We start from the raw sequence: 11087 nt of genomic DNA on the forward strand, positions 1-11087 counted from the left end.
CTCCTTCCAGACGCTCAGCTCAAAGCTCTGCAGCTGAGCAGGACGGCAGCCAAGGAAAGGTGCTCGAGAGCCGGGGAGGGGGGGAGCCACTGGCGCAGCAAGATTACGAGGGGGACGGTATGTGCCTTTGGTCAGAGTCTGCAACTCTGCTGCTTTTTTTTCTTTCTGGAGGAGGCGTTAAAACGAGACTCCCCGTCTGCCCTGGGCGTGAAAGATCCCACGGCCGCTATTTCCAGGAAGAGCAGGGGAGTTCTCCCCGGGGGTCTTTAGCCCAATATTTATCCCTCAACCGGCATCACTTTTAAAAAATGATCTGGTCAATATTACATGGCTGTTTGTGGGATCTTGCTGTGCGCAAATTGGCTGCAGTGTTTCCCTACACTACGACAGTGACTGCAATTCAAAAAAAAAAGCACTTCATTGGCTGTAAAGCGCCTTGGAACGTCCTGAGGTGCTGAAAGGCGCTATATAAATGCAAGTTCTTTTGTGTTTTTTTCCCAGTTGTCGCCCGTCCTGTCCTGAAAGTCCCACTCAATGATCGCCATCTGTTGCCCCCCCGCCCACACATTCTCGATGCACGAGCCTGAACAGTAAGCATCAGTGGGCAATTTAACCACGGTGGGTAGGCATCGCCATTACGTCCGATGCTAAGACCTCCCCACGTGTCCGCAAACACGCGAGGGTCACTGGAAAAGGATGCACGGGAGGGAATTCCTGCCTGATTATTTCTCCTCCCTAACCCCCAAGAGCACTGAAGCAAACTGCAGTGTCCTTAATGTTAACCCGGCATAAGGCCAGCATTGAATCTGACTCCTTCCTGGACTGTATGACTTAGTACCATGCGACCTGCTGGAGTTACCCACTCTCGGTAATGACTTATCTTATCTCGTTTCTAGTAGTTATCAGGCAATGGCTCGATTAGCAATGCATTAACCACAAACAGAGAGAAAAAAGAACGTTTTGGCAGCGCCTTTCAACGATCTCAGGACGTCCCAGCCGATGAATTACTCGTAACGTAGGAAACATGGCAGCCAATTTGCGCACAGCAAGCTCCCACAAACAGCGACGTGACAACGACCAGATAATGTTTTTTGGTGATGTTGGTTGAGGGATAAATATCGGCCCCAGGACACCGGGGGAGAACTCCCCCCTGCTCTTCTTCGAAATAGTGGCCGTGGGATGTCCACCCGAGAGGGCGGATGGTTTAACGTCTCATCCGAGAGAAACGGCACCTCCAGCAGTGCAGCACTCCCTCAGTACTGCACTGGGAGTGTCAGCCTGGATTACAGGCTCAGGTCTCTGGAGTGGGACTTGAACCCACAACCTTCGGACTCGGAGGAGAGAGAATGTTACCCACTGAGCCACGGCTGACACAAAACCATAGACTCTTCACCTTCACCGAATGGCCACTAATCCGGTGATGCCGATCGGCCGCTCTTTAAGGAACCCGCCTGATTTATGTTCCGTTGAGATCAATGGAATGAACCTCGAGTGGGATCTGTAAAGGGGAAGACAAAAAAAAACCTACCTCATTCATGGAATCATAGCATTTTACTGCACAGAAGGAGGCCATTCGGCCCCTTTGAAAATGCTATCCCATTAGTCCCACTCACGCCCTGCTCTATCCCCACAGCCCTGCAAATTTTTCCTTTTCAGGTATTTATCCAATTCCCTTTTTGAAAGTTATTATTGAACCTGCTTCCACCGCCCTTTCAGGCGGCGCATTCCAGATCATCACAACTCGCTGCGTTTAAAATGTCTCCTCATCTTCCTCTCTGCTTCTTTTGCCAATTATCCTATCATTCATTATACCTCTGCTACCAAATATTTTTCTTCCCGTTTTGCCCTCATCCCGAGCTGCATGCCCGTCGCTGGTCAGAAGGGCAGCGGCTGTACGACTGGGAGCAGTAGGGCAGGTCGCGCTCTCCCCACTGCGCGCTCGCCCCCGGGGGTAAATCTTGGGTCTGAGTTTCCCACCCTCCCTTTGTGGGGCGAATCACAGTTCACCAGCTGGATTAAAGGGGGCAGCGTCCCCAGGAACAAGAGTGTGACGGTCCCCTTTTGTGTCCCCTTTGTAGGGGGAAGGGGAGTCATGCATCAGTTGGTAACGGTTGCCCTTAGTGACGGGAGTGCGGTGCATTTTAGAGGGATTAGCGTTTTGAGTTCTGAGCTTGCGAGTCTTTTCTAAAGGAAGATTTGCCAAAGACTTAGTCACAGAGACAATGCCCCTTTAAAACTTCCCGTCAGAAAAGAAATTGCCATCGACCATGATGAAGGTCACTGAATCTCTCCCATTCCAATAAAATAGTGCAGCACGTAGAGGGAAATCAGGTGGGCTCCATGCCCTAGGCCCAGGCGTTCATTTACACGCAAAAAGAAAAGACTTGCTTTTATATAGCGTCTTTCATGACCTCAGGACGTCCCAAAGCGCTTTACAGCCAATTAAGTACTTTTTGAAGTGTAGTAATGCAGGAAACACGGCAGCCAATTTGCGCACAGCAAGATCCCACAGACAGCACTGTGACAAATGACCAGATCATCCTGTTCTTTAGCGATGTTGGTTGAGGGATAAATATTGGCCCCAGGACACCGGGGGGGAGAACTCCCCCTGCTCTTCTTCGAAATAGCGGCCGTGGGATCTTTTACGTCCGCCTGAGAGGGCAGACGGGGCCCTCGGTTTAACGTCTCATCCCGAAAGACGGCACCTCCGACAGCGCAGGAAGGGAAGATTCTTAGCAGCGAGGGGAAACTTGTCTGTGCAGCCTATTTTTGGCCGGATGTCTGACCGTCAAAAGGTGCTGCTGAAAATAACAATGCCGTGGGAGAACCGTATCTGTTACAGGTCTCTGGACAACCTGAACCCCAGCACACTTTTACAACCAGGGCAGGAGAGAGCGCGATCAAGTCTCTGTACTTTCTGAACTATTATGCCTGCTGTATAATGGGGAGCAGACGGGGGAATCGCCAGGACTGAGCGCAGCTCCCACGCACCAAGGCCTGACTCCATCCCAATGGGAGAGTAAATTCGGGGAGGGGTTTTAAAACCAGCGTCGCACCCGAGCCCGTTAGTTTCCCGACGGGCGGGTTAGGTTAAAATTGCAGCCCCCCCAACAATGAGGCGCAGAACAACAGAGCGAGAAGGAAAATGAATCGAATTGTGATTGAGATAACAATACAGCACCGCATAGTGTTAACAAGGCAGTGCTGCGTATAGCATTACACATAAAGAGCGTAGGGTTGCCAACCCTCCAGGATTGGCCCTGGAGTCTCCAGGAATTAATCACTAGGACACTGTTGTGAACAAACCCCCACCCCCCACCCCGGGAGAAAAATCATAGAGGCTTTAAACAAAATTGAACACTTTCATTTATTAGTTATAAAAATATTGGAGGTGGGGGGAGAAAGGCTGTTTCGCTAACAAGTCAAGATTGATCCAATTGGGCAACAACAAGTCTGGGAAGGCAGTGGGACCTGGAGGATTGGACCAATGGTGGGAGTGTTGGGGGGAACGAGGCGGGCGGTCATGTGATGAAACCTCCAGGAATACGTCCAACCTGAGTTGGCGACCCTAACGGCATGGCACGATAGATGCAGTATGTACAGAACAGCACAGTACGTCCCAATGGCGGTGCAATCACCTCCTGCACCGTACAGTCCAGCCCAGCAGAGATCAGTGCACGCTGCCCATTCGCATTCTACTGTCCCGAAGCTCGCTGTCACGATTCGCCCATCTCACCGCATCGAATTTCACGGCACAGACGCAGGCCGTTCGGCCCAACTGCTCGACGCCGGTGTTCGTGCGCCACGCGAGCCTCCTCCCTCCTTACCTCATCTCACCCGATCAGCGGAGCTCTTCCCACTCCTTTCTCCCTGGTGTGCCGATCTAGTTTACCCCTCGCCCCAGGCTCCGGGTCCACGCTCAACTGGGGGGGGAAAGCTGATGATTCAATACGCCGACCAATTTGGCGGATCAAGTTTTGCCATTTTATTTCAGGGGGGGGTGGGTAGGGGAAGGGAAGGAGAGGGGGGGTTTGTTCCTGCACTGCCCTCTGGTGGCCCGCCGAAATCATTCTTCCCCCCCCCCCCCCGCCCCCCCCCCCCGCCATTCCCTCGCCAGACGACCGAGCCCCGAGTCGGAGAACACGGAGCAAAAGTCAGACGGAACTCTGCTTGCGTTCAGCGCCTGAGGGGCAAGGTTGATTTTCTCTGCTGCCGCTTAGCACGGCCTGCGGATCTGAGCCTGAGGGCTGGCCTCGGTGATTGACGCTACCAGGCCGAGGAACCAGCCAGGAGGAACCGCCTTACAAAGTCAAATTTATTATTTTGCCCGGGGCATTTACTTCTAAAAAAAAATTTCGGTGCTGAGGTGCTGGCCGTGTGCTGACTCGCACCAAGTCCCGTTCACCCATTCCACCCCCTCTCCCCCCAAGTGCTCGCTGTATCCCCATGGAGATATCCACCGCCGTGATATCCAGCCATCTTTGGACTGACGTAGGACCGGACAAAGACTTGAGAGTGAACCGGGGTCACCTTCGATCAATAGGACTGGTTAATGAGCAGACGCAACGGTTCGAAACAGCACGGTGGTGCTTCAAAGAGAGGCCGTCCTCGGGGTTGTGGGGAGGGGGGAGATCTCTGCGTGCCCCGCTCTGGTGGGTTAATCTGAATCTGGATTTCCCACGCCACCGCCGCTGTCGGTGGGGGGGGGCCTCGCCGCGGCTTGACGGTAGATCGCGGGCACGGTGTCCGCCATTTTCCATCCCGATAACGTCAACGGGTGTCAAGTGGCGGGGAGGGGAGGGCGCCTGTGATTTCTTCCATTGGCCCCCTCCCTCCAGAAGCAACAGGTCGATGCTGGTCTTTGTGCTCCACACGAGCCTGCTCCCACCCTACTTCATCTCAATCAGCATGACCTTCATGTACTTATCTAGCTTCCCCTTGAAGTCGACTAACATCACTTAAAAAAAAAAGCAACCAGATCATCCGGTCGTTTATCACATCGCTGTTTGCGGGATCTTGCTGTGCGCAAATTGGCTGCCGCGTTTCCCTAAATTACGATGGTGACTGCACTTCAAAAATAAATACGTAGGTTGCACATCCTGAGGTGGTGAAAGGAGCTAATATATTAATGCAAGTTCCTTGAAGTCTTTCTTTTAAATGCAGGACGGTAGATGGCGAACCAGATGGTCCTTGCGTTCGTTTTGCGTCTAAGTGATTCCCACGTCGGCCGTGGGACTTACCACTTCCAGGAAGCAACGGGATTGTCTAACGGAGCTTCTCTCTCTCTCTCTCCGCAGAGCGCTGTCGGTTTGCGCTGGGCATGCAGGACTCGGTAATCGGTGACGAGGACATCCTCGCTTCCAGCATGTGGTCTGAGTCGACTGCGGCGATGCACGGCAGGTAACGTAATGTGACGGCGATGGTCGCTCCAGCCCTGGGGCGCGTGTCCGGCAAACCCCACCCAAAGGGAGGGCTGGACATTTAAAGCCCCGATTTTAACCCAGCCCGGCCCGGCGAGAAGGTGGGGTGTGTTCGGATCGCACGCCCGTTTCGCACCCCCCGCCCCCCCCCGATTTCACTCGCCGTTGAACTCGATGGAGCCTACGTCCACTTCTGTATCGTCACCCGTCTCCGCCCCTGCCTCAGCCTCATCCGCTGCCGAAACCCTCATCCATGCCTCTGTTACCTCTAGACTCGACTATTCCAATCCTCGCCTGGCCGACCTCCCATCTTCCACCCTCCATAAACTTGAGCTCATCCAAACCTCTTCTGCCCCCGTATCCTAACTCGCACCAAGTCCCGTTCACCCATCACCCCCTGGGCTCGCTGACCTACATTGGCTCCCGGTCCGGCAACGCCTCGATTTTAAAATTCTCATCCCTGTTTTCAAATCCCTCCGTGGCCCTCGCCCCTCCCTATCTCTGTAACCCTCCTCCAGCCCGACGACCCTCTGAGATCTCAGCGCTCCTCCAATTCTGGCCTCTTGCGCATCCCCGATTTTAATCGCTCCACCATTGGCGGCCGTGCCTTCAACCGCCTCGGCCCTAAGCTCTGGAGCTCCCTCCCTAAACCTCTCCCCCTCTCTCTCCTCCTTTTAAGATGCTCCTTAAAACCTACCTCTTCGACCAAGCTTTGACCTGTTCTAAAATCTCCTTCTGTGGCCCGGTGTCAGATTTTGTTTGATAATCGCCCCTGTGAAGCGCCTTGGGATATTTTACTACATTAAAGGCGCTATATAAATGCAAGTTGTTGTTGTGAAATGGGCGTCCTACCTGAACCCGTCCAGTTCCCACCGGGTGAGTTAGGTTAGAATTGGGACTCCTTGGATCCAAAGACCAGGCTGCCACAGTATTGGCCCAGGCCAGGAGAGCAGTTCAGGAATTCCTCTCTCCCAGCCCGTGCTTTCCCGACCGTTAAAATTAAGTAATGGAAAAATCACAGACTAGGGGGTGCGGAATTCCTGATACGTGCTCCTGGGAGTGCTGCGACAGAGAATCCTGGCCAGAGTTTCTCCGGGCGTGAAACCGTTAAATATTTATTGCCCTGTGAAGCCTTAGGAGATGAAACCTTCTCTGTCTCAAGCACCTTAGCGTCTGCCTCAAGGGTCAAGTGCAGTACAGTGGGACCTCCGAGCCAGTCTCCCTCTGCCCTGTCCCACCAATGTGCCTTAGCTCCAACCTCAGAAGATCATTCCCGTTGCACCAGTGTGCCATTCTTCACCCTCTGAACCGGCTTGAAAATTTACGCCAGTTAACGCTGAGTTTTCAGATCGGATGGGAAAATGGCGAGTGATGGATAAGGTTGAAAACTTTCTAAAGTCCAAATTACCCCCATTGAACAGACCGTTTTTAGTGGAGGGGGTTAATCATGATCGGGAGAAGCTTTTTCCTCTGGTGGTGGGGGGGGGGGGAGTCCAGAACAAGAGGGCATAACTTTAAAATTAGAGCTGGAGTCCGTTCAGGGGTGATGTCAGGAAGCATTTCTTCGCACAAAAGGTAGTGGAAATCTGGAACTCTCTCCCCCAAAAAGCTGTGGAGGCTGGGGAGTCAATTGAACATTTCAAAACTGAGGTTGATAGATCTTTGTTAGGCAAAGGGTATTAAGGGTTACGGAACTCTAGATAGAGATGTGATACAGATCAGCCATGATCTAATTGAATGGCGGAACAGGCTCGAGGGCCTGAATGGTCTCCTCCTGTCCCTGAGTTCCCGTAGGCTCAGCTTCTCCATTTCTCTGTTCTGGTTGGTTTGGGGGGGGCTCTTGCAACGCACTCGGTAGATAAACCAGTCGGAGTGAGACGAGTTGCCCCACCTTCTTCCGCCTGTCACTAAGCGCCGTTGAATTGGATTCCGCAGGTTGGGGACAGACCACGGAGACGGGGCCTGGTGTCCGGCCAAATCCGTGTTCCGTGACAGCAGTGAGTTCCTGCAGATCGACCTCCAGAAACTCTATTTCATTACGCTGGTGGGCACCCAGGGACGCCATTCCAACGGGCACGGTAATGAATACGCTCGATTCTACGGGCTGCACTACAGCCGAAACGGCAAAGATTGGATGACGTGGAAGGACCGGAGGGGAAACGAGGTAACGATTGACCAAACTGCCACCAACCATTGCTGTGTGGGTGTGTGTAACCCTTGACCACCTGAATCCAGCACAAGTCCATCTTACCACGGGGTGGGCACAGAGAAAATTCTGCGTCGTAATTCAAAGACTTAAGGCTCTTGACTTTCCCACTGTAAGGGGCAGAGACTTAAAGGTGAGGTGTCACTTGACTCACCTTGCTTCCATCAGAAGTAGCATCGTGATGGTCTGGGGGGGAGGAGCTGCCGTTAGTAACTATTAGAGTCCATTCACTGCACTGGGTGAAATATATGCCAACTGAGTTAATATTCACTTGACTGAGTGATAGTTTATTCAAACAGTCCATATTCTCCGGATTGGGTGATAGTTTATTCAAACAGTCCATATTCTCCGGATTGGATGATAGTTTATTCAAACAGTCCATATTGACCGGATTGGGTGATAGTTTATTCAAACAGTCCATATTGACCGGATTGGATGATAGTTTATTCAAACAGTCCATATTCTCCGGATTGAGTGATAGTTTATTCAAACAGTCCATATTCTCCGGATTGGGTGATAGTTTATTCAAACAGTCCATATTCTCCGGATTGGATGATAGTTTATTCAAACAGTCCATATTGACCGGATTGGGTGATAGTTTATTCAAACAGTCCATATTGACCGGATTGGATGATAGTTTATTCAAACAGTCCATATTCTCCGGATTGAGTGATAGTTTATTCAAACAGTCCATATTGACCGGATTGGATGATAGTTTATTCAAACAGTCCATATTCTCCGGATTGAGTGATAGTTTATTCAAACAGTCCATATTCTCCGGATTGGGTGATAGTTTATTCAAACAGTCCATATTCTCCGGATTGGGTGATAGTTTATTCAAACAGTCCATATTCTCAGGATTGAGTGATAGTTTATTCAAACAGTCCATATTCTCCGGATTGGGTGATAGTTTATTCAAACAGTCCATATTCTCCGGATTGGGTGATAGTTTATTCAAACAGTCCATATTCTCCGGATTGGGTGATAGTTTATTCAAACAGTCCATATTCTCCGGATTGGATGATAGTTTATTCAAACAGTCCATATTCTCCGGATTGGGTGATAGTTTATTCAAACAGTCCATATTCTCCGGATTGAGTGATAGTTTATTCAAACAGTCCATATTCTCCGGATTGGGTGATAGTTTATTCAAACAGTCCATATTCTCCGGATTGGGTGATAGTTTATTCAAACAGTCCATATTCTCCGGATTGGGTGATAGTTTATTCAAACAGTCCATATTGACCGGATTGGGTGATAGTTTATTCAAACAGTCCATATTCTCCGGATTGAGTGATAGTTTATTCAAACAGTCCATATTCTCCGGATTGGGTGATAGTTCATTCAAACAGTCCATATTGACCGGATTGGGTGATAATTTATTCAAACGGTCCATATTGACCGGATTGGGTGATAGTTTATTCAAACAGTCCATATTGACCGGATTGGGTGATAGTTTATTCAAACAGTCCATATTGACCGAATTGGGTGATAGTTTATTCAAACAGTCCATATTGACCGGACTGGGTGATAGTTTATTCAAACAGTCCATATTCTCCGGATTGGGTGATAGTTTATTCAAACAGTCCATATTGACCGGATTGGATGACAGTTTATTCAAACAGTCCATATTCTCCGGATTGGGTGATAGTTTATTCAAACAGTCCATATTCTCCGGATTGGGTGATAGTTTATTCAAACAGTCCATATTCTCCGGATTGGGTGATAGTTTATTCAAACACTCCATATTCTCCGGATTGGGTGATAGTTTATTCAAACAGTCCATATTCTCCGGATTGAGTGATAGTTTATTCAAACAGTCCATATTGACCGGATTGGGTGATAGTTTATTCAAACAGTCCATATTCTCCGGATTGGGTGATAGTTTATTCAAACAGTCCATATTGACCGGATTGGGTGATAGTTTATTCAAAGAGTCCATATTCTCCGGATTGGGTGATAGTTTATTCAAACAGTCCATATTCTCCGGATTGGGTGATAGTTTATTCAAACAGTCCATATTCTCCGGATTGGGTGATAGTTTATTCAAACAGTCCATATTCTCCGGATTGAGTGATAGTTTATTCAAACAGTCCATATTCTCTGGATTGGGTGATAGTTTATTCAAACAGTCCATATTCTCCGGATTGGGTGATAGTTTATTCAAACAGTCCATATTGACCGGATTGAGTGATAGTTTATTCAAACAGTCCATATTCTCCGGATTGGGTGATAGTTTATTCAAACAGTCCATATTCTCCGGATTGGGTGATAGTTTATTCAAACAGTCCATATTCTCCGGATTGGGCGATAGTTTATTCAAACAGTCCATATTCTCCGGATTGGGTGATAGTTTATTCAAACAGTCCATATTCTCCGGATTGAGTGATAGTTTATTCAAACAGTCCATATTCTCCGGATTGGGTGATAGTTTATTCAAACAGTCCATATTCTCCGGATTGGGTGATAGTTTATTCAAACAGTCCATATTGACCGGATTGGGTGATAGTTTATTCAAACAGTCCATATTCTCCGGATTGGGTGATAGTTTATTCAAACAGTCCATATTGACCGGATTGGGTGATAGTTTATTCAAACGGTCCATATTGACCGGATTGGGTGATAGTTTATTCAAACGTTCCATATTGACCGGATTGGGTGATAGTTTATTCAAACAGTCCATATTCTCCGGATTGGGTGATAGTTTATTCAAACAGTCCATATTGACCGGATTGGGTGATAGTTTATTCAAACAGTCCATATTGACCGGATTGGGTGATAGTTTATTCAAACAGTCCATATTGACCGGATTGGGTGATAGTTTATTCAAACAGTCCATATTGACCGGATTGGGTGATAGTTTATTCAAACAGTCCATATTCTCCGGATTGGGTGATAGTTTATTCAAACAGTCCATATTGACCGGATTGGATGATAGTTTATTCAAACAGTCCATATTCTCCGGATTGAGTGATAGTTTATTCAAACAGTCCATATTCTCCGGATTGGGTGATAGTTTATTCAAACAGTCCATATTCTCCGGATTGGATGATAGTTTATTCAAACAGTCCATATTCTCCGGATTGGGTGATAGTTTATTCAAACAGTCCATATTGACCGGATTGGGTGATAGTTTATTCAAACAGTCCATATTCTCCGGATTGGGTGATAGTTTATTCAAACAGTCCATATTCTCCGGATTGGGTGATAGTTTATTCAAACAGTCCATATTCTCCGGATTGAGTGATAGTTTATTCAAACAGTCCATATTGACCGGATTGGGTGATAGTTTATTCAAACAGTCCATATTCTCCGGATTGGGTGATAGTTTATTCAAACAGTCCATATTGACCGGATTGGGTGATAGTTTATTCAAACAGTCCATATTCTCCGGATTGGGTGATAGTTTATTCAAACAGTCCATATTCTCCGGATTGGGTGATAGTTTATTCAAACAGTCC

General features: G+C 48.6%; 1 protein-coding gene across 7 annotated transcripts in view; it reads left to right on the forward strand.

Annotated features, from left to right (window-relative positions):
• Nucleotides 1-11087, forward strand: part of LOC137305173 (discoidin domain-containing receptor 2-like) — a 149619-nt gene that overhangs the window by 101313 nt on the left and 37219 nt on the right. For all 7 annotated transcript variants that reach the window (XM_067973986.1, XM_067973991.1, XM_067973987.1 and 4 more), the window contains 2 exons: nucleotides 5298-5400; nucleotides 7356-7584. In XM_067973986.1, the coding sequence (XP_067830087.1) occupies nucleotides 5298-5400; nucleotides 7356-7584 (332 nt within the window). The remainder of the gene's footprint in view (nucleotides 1-5297; nucleotides 5401-7355; nucleotides 7585-11087) is intronic.

This window comes from Heptranchias perlo, chromosome 39, assembly GCF_035084215.1.
Source record: "Heptranchias perlo isolate sHepPer1 chromosome 39, sHepPer1.hap1, whole genome shotgun sequence".
Lineage (NCBI taxonomy): Eukaryota > Metazoa > Chordata > Chondrichthyes > Hexanchiformes > Hexanchidae > Heptranchias > Heptranchias perlo.